At 37.6% G+C, this 20,808-nt stretch overlaps 1 protein-coding gene across 1 annotated transcript in view; it reads right to left on the reverse strand.

Moving 5' to 3' along the window:
* Positions 1 to 476: 476 nt before the first annotated feature.
* The window catches only part of LOC132606060 (uncharacterized), a 38,519-nt gene continuing 18,187 nt past the window's right edge, over positions 477 to 20,808 (reverse strand). The window contains exons 5-18 of the mRNA XM_060319372.1: positions 19,840 to 19,936; positions 17,250 to 17,323; positions 14,146 to 14,260; positions 10,480 to 10,590; positions 9,416 to 9,492; positions 6,432 to 6,498; positions 6,225 to 6,290; positions 2,285 to 2,392; positions 2,014 to 2,144; positions 1,818 to 1,884; positions 1,666 to 1,733; positions 1,504 to 1,585; positions 1,221 to 1,291; positions 477 to 1,145 (exon numbers count right to left, since the gene is read on the reverse strand). Of these exons, the coding sequence (XP_060175355.1) occupies positions 767 to 1,145; positions 1,221 to 1,291; positions 1,504 to 1,585; positions 1,666 to 1,733; positions 1,818 to 1,884; positions 2,014 to 2,144; positions 2,285 to 2,392; positions 6,225 to 6,290; positions 6,432 to 6,498; positions 9,416 to 9,492; positions 10,480 to 10,590; positions 14,146 to 14,260; positions 17,250 to 17,323; positions 19,840 to 19,936 (1,513 nt within the window). The 3' untranslated portion in view covers positions 477 to 766. The remainder of the gene's footprint in view (positions 1,146 to 1,220; positions 1,292 to 1,503; positions 1,586 to 1,665; positions 1,734 to 1,817; positions 1,885 to 2,013; positions 2,145 to 2,284; positions 2,393 to 6,224; positions 6,291 to 6,431; positions 6,499 to 9,415; positions 9,493 to 10,479; positions 10,591 to 14,145; positions 14,261 to 17,249; positions 17,324 to 19,839; positions 19,937 to 20,808) is intronic.

Here is a 20,808-nt window from a genome sequence, read left to right on the forward strand (position 1 = left end):
CTACACTTGTTGCACCCTTTGTGTGCAGGATTAGATCCTGAGACGAGCGGAGGACGAGGTTCGTAGAGCTTTGGAGTAGTTTTGGAGTCCAGGGTGAGATGGTAAGGGTCCCACAACACCGGACTTCACTCTCATGTTTATTTCCCGTCTTTCTTCAATACAGACTTCTATGTAGTATTTTCCAGACTTGTATTCAGATTAGTCGCTCATGTATTGTGACTTTCAGATTCTAGGGAGATGTATTGACTTAGGTTATTGTCCTTATTTCTATTAGACCTATGATGAGACTTATTATGGTTCTTCTTTACATTTCCGCTATTTACTTATATTTCGCGACTTAGGTGAAATTTGGGGAATTTGCGTCGTGACAAACGAACGACAAGATAATGGCAAACTACGATGACTGTTTTCACGATTGCATTTTAAACATAAGTCAAATAGGAATTTCTTTCAGAACTTCAGCTGGCAAAGTATCATTCCCAAAGTTTGAACAATGTCTTTGATTGTGAAGACATATTTGAATGTTTACAATCTATATAGCTAAACAAATTTCCTACAGGTTTGTTTAGTGAACTGCAGTTGTACAACCCCAACTTTGAGAATTTACAGAATTAGTGCATGGAACTGCATTTAGTGAAACAACCTACAAAGAACAAATTGGACAATTTATGAGCTTAAATCTCAAGAGTTGCTTAACCTGCGTACATACATGACTACTTATACATTATTAGAAAAGGACCAAATATATCTGAATAGGTGTTTGTATCTATTTGCTCGTTGCTGAGTCACCAGATTTCAACTCTTTCTCCAGCTCATCAAATTCCCAGTCACCAATCTCTTCCGCGGAGTAATCGCGATTTATCTTACCAAATTCAGATTCTAGCTTTGCCAACTCTGCTTCAGGGTCCAGGACCTGCTCTGTTTTGGCAGATGGCGGCTCATTTTTCTTCTTTTCCCCTGATACAGCAGTTTCTATGGCCTGCTCTGAAGGATGCGAAATATTACCATCTACCATTTCATGGGAAGAAGCGTCTTCCTCTTCGACTGGGATTTCCATTTCCAGATTCGGTCTTTCAATCGATTCGAATTCCTTTCTTAGCTTCTCAATGCTTTCAAATAGCTTTTTTATTTTTGGATCGTCTTTCCTAAAGAAAACGGCAGAAAGTAATTATCCAACAAAAGATATAATAAAAAGAAAACACTATAATGCACAACCAAACCTGCAGATTTTCTGTTGTTGAGTGTAGAACTGCTCCCTCATGTTGTCAACTACACTAAAGGTGGTCACAATCTGCACTTAGAAGAGATATATACCTTGAGAAATCTAGGTTGGTTTAACAAGGCACATGCAACAAAGTAGGAAAGACCAATTCGCCCAAATATGCTTCTGAACTGATTTTTAGAAGGTATACTTTGGGTTTGTTGGTTTTAAGAAATCCTTTAACTAGGATATCAGACAGCAACAGAAAAGTGAATGGATCATATGTGGTTCTGTTTTTCTACCTTGGTTTCATAGTCCAAGTATTCCTCCTCCAGATTTTTCTTCGGACTCAATGATTTTGACCCACCAGATCCCACAACTGACCTGTCAGACAAAAGCAAAATAACCGTAAGACTCTGCAGTACATAATAGGAGAACGAACACATGAAAAAAGTGGACCTTACCCTTCACCTAAAGTCTTCAAGTTTTCAACATATTTAGCTATGCGATCAATAGAAGGCCTCAACTCTTTCTGTGCAAGCAACAGATATGGTTCAGAGAGATGTCCTGTGCTAAGCACAGGGAAAGAAATTATGATCATTTACCAATTAAGTACCTCAAAAGAAGAGAGGAGTTGCACCACCAAGTTCCCAAAATAAACCTCATGCTCTTCAAGTTCAACACTACAAAAGTAAGCGCAAACCAAGAATTCATTCAGGCTAACATTTAACAAACTAAAACAGAGTATATTTTAAGATCCTTCCGGATCTGGAATATGGAAGACTGATTGTGCAGTATATCCAGTAACATACTTGACATCCTTGTCTTTACTCTCTGTAAATGAAGACTGAAGTGTCCAAGTATCTTCTAAAAAATTAATCCATGTACTCAGGATATTTCCTTCAACTTTACAAGAGCCAATGGATTTCGTCAGCTCATCTTCCTATGAGGATGAAGAGATTGGTCATGGCAAGTGCAAGAAATGAGGATAGGAGACACATAACAGGTATACCCCGGGAACTGGAACTAGAAGCAAAGAAAAGGGAATTAATGACACAACAGATGTTCAAATAAAAGACACACCCTAGTTTTCAAATGAGCAACAATCTGATCATTAGCTTCATAGAACTGGTCCCTCTCTTCTCGGACATTTTGAAGGCGTACATTAGCCGCAGCCAATGAGATATTAACCTGAAAGAAGAAACCCATTAGCCAGTACCAAAAACATGAACAGTAGCACAAAAATCAAATGCAAATTCAAACAATTTGATCATTAAAACCAACCTTGATCCCCTTTCAAAGCAATCTCAACTTGATAGAGATAGAGAATAATAAATTATCAAAAATATTGCATCAACACAGATGGTGCAGTCACTAATCATGTAAGTCATTAAATAATAAAATTGGTTAAGGGATGCATCATCTTAACCTCAAAAACTTTCTAAAGAGGTTACTCAGAGCACATATGTCTCTAATATTCAAACTATGTTCTGACAAGTTTCTTAAAGGGAGCATAGACCTATATCATTTCAGTGTTGTCAAAGGTGCTTAAGCTCTGAAGCGAGGCATAAAACATGTTGAGTGCTTCGCCTTTGCTTTATGGGTGCTTCAATGCCGTTATCAAGGCTTTAAGGCATACTTTTCCTTGCCAATGAGCGTAATCCTGAAGATTCGACACTAAACAATTGATATTTCACTTTATTGTGGAAAAAATTCAAGTTCTTTGCCGTATATTTGTTATTCATGATTATGATTATTAATCTTGGACTACCCATACGTATTTCTATTTTTTCTCCATTTGCGCCTATTTTCATTAAAGCCCACACTTTATTTGAGCTTTGCGCTTAAAGCCCCAAAGGACATTAGAGATTTTTGTGATTTTCACTGTTGATAATATTGCATCATTTTCGGAGTCATGAAACAGAGAATGATACCTTTTTATAAAATCACATGATTTTTCACAGGTTCTAAATTCTTAGAAGATAATTTGATTTTTTATTTTTTGATAAAGTACAGGTAATCTTACTCAATGGTGTTATTTTGTTCCCACATTTATCAATAACTCCTAGTCATATCTCCATGTAGTTATTTTTAGCTCGAAGGGGTAACCCTAAATAAACAGAAGGGAATATATCCACTTCACAACTAGCATGCTAGCCAGTTCTTTGATACAACTCTCAGCATTTACTGCATACACGTCGTATTGATAAGTTAATCTTCAACCCTAAAACAGCTCCAAAAAGCAATCAGAACACCCTGAGATGTAAAACTTGTCCCGTTTCAGCTTCACACAATATTAAAGTGTCATCAACAGATAAGATTTGTGAAATAGACGAGCTAATGTTTCCCCCAACTTCAATCTGAATGCCCTTAATCCACCCCAAAACTTAATACTTTTTTGAGCATTTCCTAAGCACCTCCACTACAATCACAAATGAAACATAGAGAAAGGGAAACATCTTACCTCAATCCCCTCAAAGATCTCAAGAATCCTTCCGAACTCCCATTAATCAAAATAGAGAACATGACTTGAAATACAAGAAATCATCCAATTTATCCATTATTTCCCAAACTTCATTTCATAACGTCTAAGAGGAACTGCCAGCTCACATGGTCATGTGCTTCACTTCTTTTTCTATGTCCAGCTTGCATAAACTCTAGGTTTTTTATTCTTTGAATGATGATCTAGGCCCTCAGTGGCCATCAAAGAAGCATATATGATATGCCTCACCTAATAAAAGAAGTTTGATTCTAAGAAATAAACATGCGTATGATATGCCTCCCCCAATAAAAGAAATTTGATTCCAAGAAATAAACATGTGTATGACTTTCTTCAATCTCTCTGTCAAGGTCCTGGCAATTATTTTATAGATACTTCCAACAAGCTAATGGGCCTGAAATCCTTAATCTCAGTAGTTCGTTTTTTCTGAAGGATCAATGCAATAATGAGTGCATTGAAGCTCCTTTTAAAGGTGCCCTGCTCATGAAAAAATTCTCTAGTCTTCATATATCCTTTAAGATGTGCCAGCATTTCTGCAAGAACGTGTTACATCCATCAAGTCTAGGGGCTCTGTCTCCAATGAGTTGTATCATAGCAGCAACAATTTCCTCTTCAAATATGTGTCTGGAGCCAATTATTTTCCTTTTCCATCAGTACATTCAAATCTTCATTCTTCCATTTAGGCCTCCAATTCTCACTATCTGAAACAACATGCAAGAATGTGGCTTTTAATTCGTTTTGTATCATTCAACAGCTTGTCATCTGTCGCCCATTATGTCAATGTTAATGTACCTCTTATGAGCAATGAGCATCAGCCATCTTATGAAAAAAATATTGTATTCTCGTTATTTTCGTCAATGGAGGACAAATTTGGACTGAAAACTTAAGACCTGTAGAAAATAGAAGGATTTCGCGCCGTAGGCCTATTGCAGGGAACATTGAGAAGATTTTGAAACCAGTCCATATGCGACAGAAATATAAGCTCACATCGCACGGCTATTGCACGCGAGGTCGAAGGACATCACCCAGTCTCCCGTGTAGCGACCTCATCGGGGGCGTGCATTAGCTATTTTTCAAGAAGAAAGACTGAGGGCCAAATTTCCTGGCCTCATTTTCAATAGGACTCCAAATCAGAAAATCGAATTTCCTACAGCTATAGAAGTAAGTTATCTTCTAATCAGTCCCTTAGAGAAGAAAAAATCGCCGGACAGATCTGTCTTGCCAGAAAACCAGGTCTGCCTCACTGGAATCCTTGCTCCGGTGATCGGAAAAATCTAAAACTTGGTGGGTAGGCTCAGAATTGATACACAAATCAAAGTAAGAAAGAATCATGAAAAAGTTCCGCCAGAAGTAGCCTTTACGGACAGCTTCAAGGAGAGAGAAAACTCGACCTCTTTTTTTAAAGGGGGGAAAAAAAAAACCAATGGTGCGAGGAAGAAAAACTCAGCTCAATAGGCAGCAATGGATCTGGTACCAAGTAGAATTTGAGAAATAAGAGAAGACTTCTTTGTATTTCGGTATGTTTTTACATCTCATGAGAAGGGGTATTTATACAAGTGAATCCTAACTAATTGAGGAAAGTCAATCAATTACAATAGAAGGAAAAAATTTATTCCTATAATTACACTAGGGTAAGGAAAAATAAAGTCTCCTAAAATCATTCTAATTAATTAACACAATCAACAGTATCAAATGGTAAAGATGATGCCATGTGACCAGGAGGTCACGGGTTCGAGCCATGGAAACAGCCTCTTGCAGAAATGCAAGGTAAGGCTGCGTATAATAGACCCTTGTGGTCCAGCCCGTCCCCAGACCCCGCGCATAGGGGGAGCTTAGTGCACCGGGCTGCCCTAACAGTGTCAAATGGGTTCGATATCGATATACTAGAACTTTCAAAATACTAAGAACCTACTGGTAGTTGGATATAATTGTATACATACATCGAATGCTTATAACCCAAAGCGATGTAACAGAACCTAAGAAAAAAAATAGATCAAAAACAGCAATGTCGTCCTTGTATCCTTTGTTGCTTATGAAAGATAGAAAAGGGAAGAGATTGGAGTTAATCCCAGAAACTCAAAGATTATGTTATTCCAGCAATTCCAAAATTTAATTGAATGAAGGAGTCTGCATCAGAATCAGCTGTGTGTAGAAGAGCTCTAGCTTACTGAAACTGATACAGAAGCAGCTAAAAGAGGACTAGTTCTTGCATGGTTAACATTTTCTGATTTCGAAAGAGTTGGGAGCTTATTTTATATAATATCTTTATCATACTGAATCATATCATTAAGATATTTTAGGTACAGTGGATATATGCAAGAGATCATCACTATGAACACAGAGCATGAGAGAAAATATTAGAGTTAGAGAGAGTAAAGGTATAATGTAACAATTAAAGGTGATCATGTTGTTTTCACCTACCATGATAAACCTGTACATGAAATATACCAGCAAAGAACTCAGTCAATCCAAAATATAGTAACAACGTCACCAAGGGAATGCCTTCTATCAACAACAGAGTACCTGTTTCAATTGAGCTTCAATCTCATCTCGTTGTTTCTCCAGTGTAGAAATCTCAGCCGCTAATTCCTGAAAACACAAGCAAATGAACCCCAAACCCAAACCCTTTAGGCCAAGCAATCCCAGAAACCTATATTTCGCATATACTCTTCAGCCACCACCGGTGCAAAAGCACTTTGTTTATAATTTAACATCATCCAAGCATGTTACCTCCTCTACTTCACCAACTTCGCTAGTCTTGGCCACACGAAATTTTAGTGCCTCTTCTTTCTGAATTCTGTCAACAGCAAATAATGATAATAAATCAAATAGCTATATAGACACACTAAGAATCAAGTAGCAGCAAAAACACTTCACTCAATTCATTATTAACTGATGTCATCATTCAACTATTACTATCACTCTTTCCCATCTTTAATGTTATTTATCTTTTATCTGTTAGTCAGAAATCTGATCTCATCTATTAAAAAATGATCTTACCTTTAGTCAGAGATAATGTTCTAGTAATACGAAAGTAAAGCATCATAATTGATGAGAAAACAACCGAAACTAGAGAGTCTCCATAGTCTCTAGGATCCCGGCATAAGTCTAAATATACATCTTACATGTTTCTCCAGATAACCAAATTCTTCCCCGAATGAGAATGATATATTGAGATTAGTAGTGATATAAGCCTAGTTATAGTAGGTCAAAGAGAAAAGTAATCGAAATCCGTTTTTCAAAATTATGAGGCAGAGATGTAGCATTCTGATTTTAGTTTCAGTGGAAACTGGGTAGATATGTCACAAGTGGAAGGAGGAGGAGCGCCTAGACAGAGACAAAATCTTCCAAAATTTCAACATGTAGATTTACATGTATTAAGCAACACCAGGAAACTAAAGGTGTTAACTGATTATTCTTGAAATCAATCAGGATGAAGGTTGGACAGACATAGCAAACAAAATCTTGAAGTTTATTCAGAAAGAGATTTATCTATGATGACAAAACCTGAAGAGAGATGAAGATGCAGACAGGTGGAAACTATGGAAGAGAGGCCGATCAGAGTATTCAAAAGTGAAAAATGCAACAAAAAAAGGCGCCAAACTCTGTTGGGGATTCAAGCGAAAAGCTCAATCAGAGCGTGGATATAGCAAAGAAAAGCATCAATGAGGAAAAAACAGAAAATACAAATGTAATGCAAGAAAATGTAACTATCCAGACAAACAATAATTATTTGGACAAGAGAATGGAAGTCCAATAATTAAGCTATATAGGTGTGATTAAATCATGTCAATCAAGTTCGGGAAACATCTTAAATTTTTTATTTAGATGAAAAAAATATAGCTTTAGGTTTTCAGTGGCTAGCTTTCTCATTCGTTTGGCCATGAGAATTTTTCACTCTTCTTCCAGAAATTTTTTTCATTTTATTTGAAAATCAGCGTTTGGCCATGAAAATTCCAAATACAACTTCGAAAATTCCAAATACAACTTGAAGTTGTATTTGGAATTTGGAAAACACCTAAAACCATGTTTTCACTTTTTTCACTTTCAGTACATTCAAACAACCAAATATTCTTTACAAAAACTATAACCAAACACAACTCCATCTTCAAGTCCAACTTCAAAATTCCAAATAAAGTGAAAATTATTTGATTTTCATGGCCTAACGCCTACTAAATTTTTGAATTTGTCTTTTAGTGATTAAGAATAGGAAATTCAATTTTCAAAAAAAAAAATGAATATCCTATTCTTAATCACTAAAAGACAAATCATGACGTTTTCTTTAAATATCATGTAACACTTTAGTCAAATATATATTGTCTAGTGCTTTGTTCTTAAAGATTGAGCCCATCAGTGAAGATGTGCACGACTTACCACCTTGATCTAAGCGAGGGGAAGCACAAAAAATGAGCTTCACCGAGCTTTACGGCTTAAACGAGAAATGAGAAAGCTCGCCACTGAAACTCTTCTCTCCCTTATTCTTCTCTCTTTCTTTGCTTCTCATCTTCCCTGGTCCTTCTACCCTACTTTCTTTTTCGTACTACTTCAATTTCGGTATCAAAGCACCACACTTTCTACCCTTGTCAGCATTATATACACAATAGAAAATGAGGTGTTGTTCCAAATGGAACCATAAGACAATTCAAAATAAGCCCTTCTAAAGACATAATTAACTAATTATCTTGAGAACTTGCTCAAACATGAGATAACTTTTTTATAGAACCTAGTCAATCGACAGATTTAATATAAATAGCTTCCAGAACGTCTCATTGAAACAAGCAGCAATCATAATTTGATCCACCAGCAAGCCAAAAATGGTAATTCGACCAGGCTCTACCATTAACCTGTTAAGAGTCCAAGCTGCAAATGGAGGGAACAAGTTCCCTTCTGTCATAAATTGACAAGCCGACAAATCTTTCAACCAAAAAAAAAAAAAAAGCATTACTTCATAGAACAGTTATGTTGATAATTTACTTTAGCATAGATGAGCAACAAAATTGCTCACTATCTAATAATAACCAGAGACGACAAATGATCTACCTGCCTTCTTGAAATAAAGGATCAACTTTTTACATAGGCATTAAAAAGGTTGCACTTATATGTCCTATGTATTTCGACAGTAGTTCATCCTATGTAAGGAAGCGAAATTTAAACACCCCCTCCCCCCAACCACACTATTATTTTCCTTCTTTTGTTTTGGTTGAAGCATCATCCTTTAAGTAGATTCCATTTTAATAACCTTTAATCCCATGACCAAACATGGGAATGCAATTATCATCTACAATCTCAAAAAGATGATGCACTATCCCCCACCGCCCCAACCCCTAACCCCCCCCCCCCCCCCCCAAAAAAATGGGGTTTGTTTGCAAACGAAGTAAATTCTTGGTGGATAAAACTTACAGGATATGCAACACAGGAGTATAGCGTATCTGGTTTAGGGAGACAGCTCTATGTGAGTAATAACCTTAAGCTAACTTAGAAGCAAGAGAAGACAGCTCCTTTAAAGAGGCAGGTCTTCCTTTACCAAATGGAAACACAAATAAAAATAAAGATTGCAAGAATCGTATACAAGGCCAAGATAATGGTGCTCTTAGTGATGAAGCGAACAATTTGCCAATATACAATGGGACTTTCTTTTTTTTGGTAAAGTTTGCCACTTAAAAATGTGATTAACAAAACACAAGGACGTCGCAATTGAAATATGCACTTCCAACCTGTGGTCTGAGATCTTCTTTTCAGCTTTGCAGGTGGAGCTAGCAAGAGATTCAGATAAGACTTTTAACTTATCAACCTGCAAACAGGCAAATATTGCTTTAATCTTGTGAAAGATGCAACGAACAGTTGATATAGAAGGAGGAATGAACTTTGCTGAAAATATTGTGCCACGTTACTCATTAATGTATAAGGGGATCCACCAATGTTCTTTCCCACAAACAAACTATACCAAAACAAATTGCATGAAGCATCTTGCTTTCTGGAACTTGAAAGGAATTAGGACAAGCTGACAAAAATGGTCTGTCAAAATGGGATTATAAGACGAGGCAGCAAACAACCTAAGAAAAAAAGTTGACGCTAAAAAGATATGCTTGATACACACCACAAAGAGAAAAGTCCCAAACATATACTCTACCTATGTTTCATTTTATATTACACCATTATTATTTGGGGAGTCAAGTTGTTTTTATTAGACTACAACTTTATAAACATTTGCTAAAGATTTTGAATTTTAAAAGTTATGACCTGTTGTACTTTTTATGTAGCTTCCAAAAATTTTAAATTATTTTATATAACTTAGGAGATCAATGCCTGAATTGAAACAGCAAATTAAATGGTTCGACCCGCGAAACTCCGATCCCCTTCATTCTTCTTGAAACGGAGGAGTAAAAAAGATAGAATAAAAGCAGCTGGTTGACAAAATATAGTTTTATAAGTAGAACACAAAGCACCACCGGAAACAAAGAATGGGTAGGATTAAGAAAGGCTTAAGATTTCTATGAAACTAAAAAATTTCATGAGAAAACAAACTTAACAGAAGGCATACATATCAATGATAGAAAAATTGACAATGTGGTCAGGAGCAATGACTTCAAAGGAATCTAGACCGTGCCAATATGGACATCAAATATTATTGAGTGTTTGATTACCAGCCTGATGTAGCAATAACAAAGAACATATCAAATGAAAAGATGAGCATAATGTGATTTCCCACAAGATGGGGAACCATAGTTCCTGTTTTTCAGAAAATTATATTTTAAAGTAACAGCTTAGAGTGGTGTACCTTCTGAACATGGACTTCAGGAGAGTCCCCATATTTAAGAGCTTTTTTCTTCAGTAGAAGTCCTTCTAATTTGGAGCAGACCCGAATATGTGCAAGTGCTTCTTTCAGAGCCTATCAATAAAATAAGAACTGTTGTATTCAATCATGTCTTCTATTTCTAATGACAAAACAAAAAGGAGGTTTTAGCCTAATTTATGAAGTACTAAGTAATTTTTTATTCATTTTAGTTTCTTATCATGTCCGTAGCATAAAACCCAAAACTCCTTAAATTAAGGCCCTGGGAGAATTCTATTTGTGGTGATGCTGAGGGTTGAGGCATGGTAACTTACCAACCGTTTTAAGTACAAATATCTGTTGTTGATGCAAAGGGGAAAGCTCTCTCTTGCAGTTACATCATATAAATTTATGGGACCTTACAAAAGGTCTACAACTAAATCAAACCACGAATACTTTTTTTTTTAATCTGTAACCAACAATATCTTTTTTTAATAAGTAAACTAGAACCATGAAAACTTCTTTTTAGAGGGTATATCTTTTCATTGAAAACCCAAAAAAGTGAGCAAAAAAGAGTTAAATCTGAAAGACTGAAGAATCATGGGGAAGTTGATCGATGAACACCAAATGGCCTTCTTGAAAGGGAGATAGATTATGGATGCAGCCTTACTAGCTAAGCCTTATCGGAGGAGTTTACAAGATCATCTCTAAAATCATCACAGAAAGACTGAAGACAGTCATGGGGAAGTTGATCGATGAACACCAAATGGCCTTCTTGAAAGGGAGACAGATTATGGATGCAGCCTTACTAGCTAATGAGCTAGTGGACTCCAGATTCAAACAAGGCAGGCCGGAAATTCTATGTAAATTGGATATCGAAAAAGCTTTTGACCATTTCAATTGGGGCTATCTGCTGAAGATCCTGGAAGACATGGGCTTTGGGCACAAGTGGATAAACTCGATCAAATTTTGCATCTCTAGTGTCAGATTTTCTGTTCTGATAAGTGGTTGTCCAGCAGGTTTCTTTCAATCTCAAAGGGGTCTCAGACAGGGTGACCCATTGTCACCTTTCTTATTTTTGATTGCTATGGAAGGCCTTAATCATATGGTAAGGACAGCTAAATCTAATGGTTGGATTAGGGGCTTCGACTCTCAGTCCACCATTAGCAACCATCTGGAGATCACTCATCTACTATATGCTGACGATTCACTAGTTTTTTGTGATGCTGAGTGAAGCAGATCAGACATCTCAGAGCAATCCTGACCATTTTTGAAGCCTTGTCTGGTCTTCATGTCAACTGGAGCAAAAGTTCACTCTATCCAATTAATCAAGTTGATGATCTTCAGAATCTAGCATGGAACCTAGGTTGTCAAGTGGACTCCCTCCCCACTAAGTACCTAGGGATGCCTCTAGGTGCCAAAAACAAATCCAAAAAAATCTGGGATGAAGTTTTGGAGAGATGTAACAAGAAGCTGGCAAGGTGGAAAACCCAATACCTCTCTTTGGGTGGCAGAGTTACACTCATTAATTCTGTCTTGGATGCCCTCCCTACATACATGATGTCTCTCTTCCCACTCCCCAGAGGAGTAGAAAAAAAGATTGACAAACTGAGACGAGACTTTCTTTGGCAAGGTAATAAAGTTGATGATGAAAGGAGATGCAAGAACCTGGTCAAATGGAACTCAAATCATTTTGAACAAGGAGAGTGGGCTGGGCATTAAGAACTTGGGGTTGCACAACAAAAGTTTGTTGCAGAAATGGCTATGGAGATTCATTTCAGAGGACAATGCTTTATGGAAAAGATTCATTTCCCAGAAATATGGGATGCTAGATCAATGGATTACTAAAGAAGTTAATGGCCCTTATGGTACTAGTGTATGGAAATCTATTAGGTTCCACTGGAATGAATTCTGGGCTAATGTAGATATCATAGTTGGCGATGGCAGAAAGACTACTTTTTGGGCAGATCACTGGATTGGCCATAACAACCTTCAATCGACTTTCCCTGACTTATACTCTATAAGCCTCCAAGCTCAAGCACAAATCAGTCAAGTTTGGAGCCCTCAAGGATGGAATCTTATTTTCAGAAGAGCTCTCAATGATTGGGAAATTGAAAGCTTCACCAATATGCTCCAACTCTTAACCTCCTTTGGAGGAACTTCAGTTTATCCTGACAGACTAAGATGGAAATTGAACAACAAAGGAACTTTCTCTGTTAAGTCTGTTTACTGGAACCTCAACCATAGTACAACCTTGATGGAGATTTGGCCCTGGAAGCTCATTTGGAAAGTAAAAACCCCTTTCAAGGTCTCTTGTTTTGTTTGGTTGGTTGCGAGGAGGGCATGCCTAACCCACGAGAAATTACAAAGAAGAGGTTTTCAGATTTGCTCACGATGTTTCTTATGTGGTCAAGATGGTGAAACCAATAAGCACCTTTTCTTACACTGCAAGACAACTACAAATCTGTGGAACATGTTCTTTTGTATCCTTGGTATCAATTGGACTGTGCCTAATACTACTGTTGAGCTTCTCAGATGCTGGAAGAGTGTAGGGAAGAGAGGTGGAGAAGAAGACTAGTGGCAGATCATCCCAGCTTGTGTTTGGTGGACAATAGGGAAGGAAAGGAACGCTAGAATTTTTGAGGGCACTAGTAGCTCTATCCAGAAAATTAGGATGAATTGTCTAAATCTCTTCTATTTTTGGTGTAAACAAAATTTGTGGGGGGAGATAGGAGACCTGGTAGATTTAATAGGACAAGTGTAAGTTTTTGTTGGGTGCTCCTTATACTTTTGCTGTAAAGATTACAATTCAGCTTCAATTGAAGCTGAATTTTACTGTGAATACAAGTCGTTACCAATTTCAAAAAGAGTTAAATCTGAAACCTGAGGAGTTAAAACTGAAAACTAGAAAGTGAGGTCAAATAGAGTTATGCAATACACGTATCTTACATTTCATGGATGTAAAGCATCTACCTTACCACCTTAGAAAATGTCACTTGACCATATTTAGAAATCTGAAAAACGAATGATATTCGTGAACAGGGTGTTAACAGACTGGCAAGAAACAGAACAACAATGGAGGGGAACACCTGGATATCGCATACTTCCCTCTCCTTACAAACATGTCATTTTCATATATAGTCCATTTACATTTTTCAAATACAGATTAAGATAAGATAACCTATCTAAACTTAAGAAATACATCCTCCAAGTAACAATACATTACAAGTTTCATATTATAAACTCATTTAACAAATCAATTTCAAGTAATTATACAATATTAGCTTGTTTATAAAGTATACTACAGCAATGGAGAGGAATACCTGAATATCGCGTACTTCCCTCTCCTTCAAAATCATGTCATTTTAATATACAGTCCAGTTATATTCTTCAAATACAGTTTAAGATTTGCAGAAATTTCTGAAATACATTAGTCAGAAGTTTCAATTATGTTAACTCATTTAACCATTCAATGTCAAATAATTGTACGATGATAGTTCTCTATAAAGTATGCCACTATAATAACTTGGAATTCACATTAACTTCTCCATGTCATGCTCAAATTGATTATGCCACATAAATACAGTTGGAGGAAAAGGGAAACAACAGAACAGCAATAAGGTTCACCTCTTAAAAAAAAAAAGAAGTGGATAAGTAAGCAATAAGGTTCACCTCTATTGAAGCAACGGTCTCTTGGGACATCACTTCATGACCCTCATCATTTGGGTCCTTCGCTGCTTTTATTTCACCAAGTTTTTTCTTCAACGAGGAGACTTCAGCATCAATTCTGCAATGCAGAAAGACGAATGAGGCAACAATGTCAGTTATAACCTCTCCCTGACAAGTTTAAACATTTTTCACAATGTATTCAATTCAATGCTTATAAAAAGCTTAAACAAGAATTTGGTTTTTAACTGAGCTTCACTTATGAATTTCAAGTACGCTAGTTCTAGGACATAAGTAGACCACAAACAAATGAAAAACAGAAAATATATGAAACAGGTCCTTGCTCATGTTTCAAGAACTTGACTATAACAATTACTCAAATCATTCACAAGTTGAAGACTTCCTTTCCTTTTTGGATAATTCACAAATTGAACACTGGTAGTGCCATTTATTTGGTATAAGTATTGATATGGCCAGTTACCCCAAAACAAATGCAAAATAGAATACGTTTAATTATTCAGGTTTCATTTTCCACTCTCAGAAGGCCTACAATTATGTCTTCATTTGCATTAATGGAAAAAGTAGGGAACAAAAAGAAAAAAGGCATTGACTTAGAATATTTGTTTTTTAACAACATTATCATTTTCTCTATCATAAAGAGCAAATGAGCATATATCTCCCCCACCTAAGTAAGACCCCCTTAAATAATCGCATAAACGTACCAAATTGTAATCAAAAATCATAATACATGGCAGCTTCCTCTCAAAAATATTTGGCTCCTGATAGCCAAGTATCAAATACACAAAAATGTCAAGAATGTGAAGTGTCCTAAATCTCCTTGAGCTGCCCTCTTTTGAAATTGTTAACGAGCAGCAACCACTCCTCCCGCATACTGTGGATGCCCCAAATGTGTCGAAACCTCCTCGAGCTTCCAGCTTCTCAAACGGATGAAAGCAGAACCTAGAGATAGTGCAGAACTATCAGGAGAAGGCCCAAAAGCGGATGAATGAAGCACGCTGATCAGAATCACCGCTTTGTGGAATATCAAGTTTGGGACAAAGTGATAGGCGAAAATACCAAAGCGCTACCTGTTTGCGGGGACTCATGACCCTTGCCTATTTCAAAATAAACATTGGACTTTTGTCCACACAAAAACGCATTGGGAAGTGGCGTGCCATGTAGATAACCCAGCTTGGTGGAAAATTTATCATGTTTTCCATGTTAGTTTGATGAAGCCTTTTTAGGAAGACAAGGATGATCCTTCAAGAAGCCAACTCACCAATACAGCCAGAAAGAAAGTAGTAGAAGCTATCCTTGATGACTGAATGATTTCATGCCTCAAAGAAGGACCATCAAGAGTTCCGGGTGAATGGCAACAATGTGATGTAGAGGAGAACACTTGGGAAAAGGAGAAAGACCTCAAATCCTTCAAGCACGACTATCTTACAAGGAAGGTGCCGAGGACGTCACCAAATCAGGTGAGGGAGAATGTCGTGGGTTGCTTTCCAGCCCCATGACCCTTTGGTCGCGCCCTGGCAAGCCTCCCCGCGCCTAGTACCATGGATAGCCTCGTGGTCTTCACTGCGCCAAGTGACAAGCACGTCTGTGCCTAAGTCGCCCCATCGATAGCCCGCACCTACGCCAGGAAAATAGAAACAATACCCCTCAGCAGGAAGCTCCTGCAACGCGCACGTTGTTGGTGCCAGCAACAGATGCCCCATAGGCAGCCTCTGTGCAGCCAAGCCCAGCTCAGCGTGAAGGCCCTGAAGCCAAAGACGAGGATGCGGCCCCTCCAAGTGTTGCCCAGTGGACCAGCTATTCCTTTATATAAGTCTAGGTCCTTTTCCAAGTAAATACAAAGTAGCTTTACTTCCTGTATTTCCATTATGCATTTTTAGCTTATTGATGTCATTTCCTGCAACTTTGGCTTTTCTTTTTAAAGCATAATAGGGGGGATCAAGTAATCGAAGTTTTCAAGTACGCAAACTCAATTCTCTGTATTGGTGTCTTTCCCCCTTCGACGTCGTGTTGCTTTTCTGTAAAAGCTGTTTTCATTAATAGAAACAAGCTTTCGCCACTCTTTCCAGTTCTCTTATTGCTCACTATGATTTTGACACTGGCTTTCTCATGCGGCACTAACAATCTAGTCTGGCGTACGGAGGGGACCTTCAGTTGGCGGATGGTAACCGTACAGACATCGATTACTTAGCCTCATGTCCCCCCTCCGAGACATCTCAGGAAGGCACCGCGTGACAGCATTAAGGGAAAAAGGAAGGGAACCAAAAACAAAAGGCAATAACTTAGACTTTGTTTTTTATTATATTATTTTTTTTCTCTATGGACTATTGCAGAAAATAATATAAGAGATACAAGCTACAAAGATGATCTGTCAAGCTCACATCATTCATACTTGCAGAGAAGCTAATATGTTGGCTTAATATGCTGGATGATTTCATGGCAAACTTAGCTTTTGAAACTCCAGACATGATAAAGATTCATTCTTTCATGGAGCTGCCTTCACAAGCTCGCAGAATAGTTAATATGGACAAGAGTCAAATTCCAAACTTCAGGATCAGAACAAGGAAGATAGCAAGATGATGAAAATGCAGATGGTTTTTATACTTCTAATCTTATTTAGCTGCCAAGAGATCCAAGAAAGAGGATGCAGGCAGAAAGCTGGGTGAACAAACATAAGAAGCTGTCCTTCAGATGATGAACTCACAGCTTTAGAATTACACTGTTTAGATACATTATGGCTTATTTGATAGTTTCTAGCTTACGATTATTTTTTCTCATTCTAGTTAGTTCAAACTTTAGACATTTTTGTATTCCTTGATTCTTTGCATTACTATCAATAAAACATCATTAGGCAACTGTCTGATGATATATTTAATCACAAAAAAAAAAAAAAAAAAAAAAAAAAAAAGTGAGCACGAGTCTTCCCCTCTGACCTAAATAAAACCCCCTTTACTAATCGGATAAAGATACCAAATTGGAATCAAAGCTCATAATACATGGCAGCTTCGTCTCAAAAAGATTTGGCTCCTCACGGCCAAGTATCAAATACACCAAAAATGTCAAGAACATGGAGTGTCCTAACAAGAAATTACCTCCCAAGATCAGCATTAATTTTCAAACCAGTGATAGCATTTTCTGCAAACTGGAGCAGCTCATCTCGCTTTACCTGCCAAGAGAAAATTATGTTTGCATAGCAAGTCATGACAGCAAGATTTAGTCTTTTAGATAACATTTTTTTTGTAGAGATGTAACTATTGTGTTATAATAGAGGGGACTTGCCTAAAAAGTTCAATAGGTCAGCAAAATTGATTAGGCAAAAGCGGACACTGGAAACAACTGCAAAATTTGCTTTTGAGAAATGGAATGGAGTGAAGCAAATAGAACTACATTAATTACTTGAGATTGGTCAATACTCAACAACACATAAGAAATATTTGCACATGAGCACAAGCAAATTGTACAACAAGTATGACAAAGTCTGAAGATTCTCCTAGTGTTCCCACCCCTGTAGACTTTGATTCACAAATGGAACAGACAGAAAGTGTGCCAGAAATATACAAATGAACATGGAAAAGCATAAGAATCTCACTGGCCTAGATGGAATATAGATAATAACATTCAGAATGAACAAAGATGTGAAGAATGTAGGCATCCTAAGTAATGAACTTCAGACACCAAGCCCCTGGGGAAACTACAACATATCAGACAAAGTGGTCCATTAGCAAGGACTTCCGCAAATAGGTCTTATAAGTATTTTGGGGCATATATATCAATAAAAAATACAACAGAGGTTTCAAGGAGACAGAATTTTCCTTTTCCACAAGCCGAGTATTTGGTGAAATGGACCTAAAGTTAATAGATATGTTAACTTTTGATGAAGTAACATGATTTTATCGATGTTTGGGCAAAACCAAATGCCTGTACACAAGAGGTATACCAAAAGGTAGGAAAATCTAAAAAACACATGATTTTTCACAGAAGCCACCTGATCCTCTATACCTACAGGGATCTCATGAGTGCACCAAAAAGTAACAAGAAAAAAGAGGCTACTCCTCAATTGTACTAAATTTATCACCACCCCTTCAAAAGCTCTCCTATTTCTTTCTCCACACAACCCACATAAGTGCTAATGGAGCTACATGTCAAGCCCTATGCCTTTTCCTCTATCTGCCACAATTCCAGCTGGACAACATTGCTTGGCATCATCCATTGCACTCCAATCAATATTAAAATTTCCCACCATAATCTCGAGATAACCCGGCAATGAAAAAGAATATGGCCAACATCTTCACCCAAGCCCTTTCACATAAAACACCACCTGACATAAGTGAGCTTTCTCTTCCTTAAATTCTCGATCATCAAGACCCCACTAACTGCTAACCAAGTGAAAAAATACACCTTTCCTCCAAGAATCTACTGGTATAAAAATCCCCTCCTAACGCATAGAATATCCTCTTCCCCAAAACCTCCACCAGCTCTTCCCAAAAAAATGTGTTCAACCCCTCCCCCACAAGACCATATACTCCTCCAAAGTCCAAATCAAATTCCCCCACCCTGTTTACTCTAGGGGGTGGGAATTGTATGTTCAGCAAGTTAGGGGGACATAAGGGGGTGGGAGGGGTGGGACTTTCTGGGATTTGAGGTCTTGGAGAAATTTCCAGGATTGGGAGGTGATTGAGCTTCAGAGATTGCTAGTCTTGCTTCAAAAGCAATGCGAGCCAGTCGACAGACCCGATGCTTTGAGTTGAGAGTTGGGGAATAACAAAGTGTCCCCTGTTAAGTCCTTTTATGAGAAGCTCCTGGTTAGGACGGAGGATGGTTTTCCTTATATTGCGGTCTGGATACCTACGGTGCCGATGAAGGTGTGCTTCTTCGCATGGTTAGCTACTAGAGGGGTGATTTTGACAGCGGAGAATCTTAGGAAACGAAAGGTTGTTTGCTAGAGCTGGTGTTTCCTTTGTATGGAGACGACTGAGAACGTGGATCACATTCTGTTACATTGCAAATTAACCACAAGGTTATGGGGAGATACTTTTAGATGGTTTGGCGTTTCTTGGGTGACACCAAGATCCGTGAAAGAGTTGATGTTCAGTTGAAAGAGTGGAGCGAGGAGAAGAAGGCACAAGGCTTGGAATGTTACTCCTTTTGGTTTAATGTGGGTCATTTGGAAAGAGAAAAATAGGAGAGCTTTTGAAGGGGTTTAGCTGAGATTTACTCAATTGAGGTCCCTCATTTTCTTTTGGTGCACCCATTATTCCTATTTGTATAAAGGAGCTTTTGGAGAGAACCATCTTTTGTAGGTTTCTCCTTTTCTGGTATACATCTTGTATACGGCCAAGTTGGCCTAGTTATTATCAGTGAAATCTTCTACTTGAATCAAAAAAAAAAAAAAATAGTTTAGTTGACCAACAATTAAAATTTTAAAATTATTATATAAAAGATGTCTCAAAATTGAACTTCTCAACAATTTTCAGCCTCAGCAAAACATAGTCCTGTAGTGAAAACTATTGAATGGATATGAAGGCCCACCACTTCATCAAATGATTGTGACATCAAAGTAACATAATCAAATAGAGTAACAAAAGTACATAGAGTTTCAATTACGGTTGTCCATTAAAAAAAAGGACGGTTGTATATTTATATTTATATTTATAAAAGATAGAAAGGACAGTTTGACTTTACCAATACTTCATCTTGGTAGCTTGAGAAAGCTTTTGCCAGATCCTGGATACTGCTGACTATTGCATAGTGCACCTCTTTTCCTCCAGTGAGACACAATCTGCAAGTAACCAAATGCAGTTAATACAGTGTTATCAAAAGCGAAAAGCGCAAAAAACCTCTTTGGTCAGCTGGGGCTTTAAGCGCAAAGCGCAAATAAAGCGGGGACTTCACTGAAAAAAGGCGCAATGGTTTATTCCAAGACTAATAATAATAAGCATGAATAACAAATATATGGACAAAGAAATTGTAAAAACATTACGATAAAGTGAAATATAAATTATCTAGTGTCATCCCTTCAAAAGGGGCTCATTGGCAAGGAAAAGTATGTCTTAGAGCCTTGATGATGATACTGAAGCGCAAATAAATCGAGGTGAAGCAGTCAACATGTTTTGAGCCTCGCATCAGGGCTTAAGCGCGCTTTAAGCGCGCCTTTGACAACATTGAGTTAATATGATACAATTCGAGTGGCATCAAGACCTTTTACAAGGAGCCAAGTGAGGGAACTTCAAGCTATGCAAGCATTGTTCATGAGGAGGGACATACTTGAATACACTCTAGCACCTTCCCGGGGATTTCAAATGTTCATGATAGCATGGAAGGATGGTTTGGAGAAGTGGGTTGAAGATGGTCATGCTTGCAATGTGGCTATTACTTGAAGATTTGCAAATTCAAGCTTTGTTCCCAAAAGAAGACACCCAAACAAGGCCTTTACTTCATCAAGGGTAAAAGTGTAATAATGTAGTTGTCTTCTTTTGAGCTTTAGTATTAATAGTAGTTTTCTTTCATTTGGAAGACTTAGACTATTTTGATTATTGATATTTTGAGATTGTAAACACTTTGAGTGTGAGAGCTTGTTTAGCCTTGGATTGAATTCTTGTTAAGAGGATTGGTTATTAGGGATTCCAAATCCCTCTTGGTCATCCTAAGAAT

The sequence above is a fragment of the Lycium barbarum genome, chromosome 8, assembly GCF_019175385.1.
Source record: "Lycium barbarum isolate Lr01 chromosome 8, ASM1917538v2, whole genome shotgun sequence".
NCBI lineage: Eukaryota > Viridiplantae > Streptophyta > Magnoliopsida > Solanales > Solanaceae > Lycium > Lycium barbarum.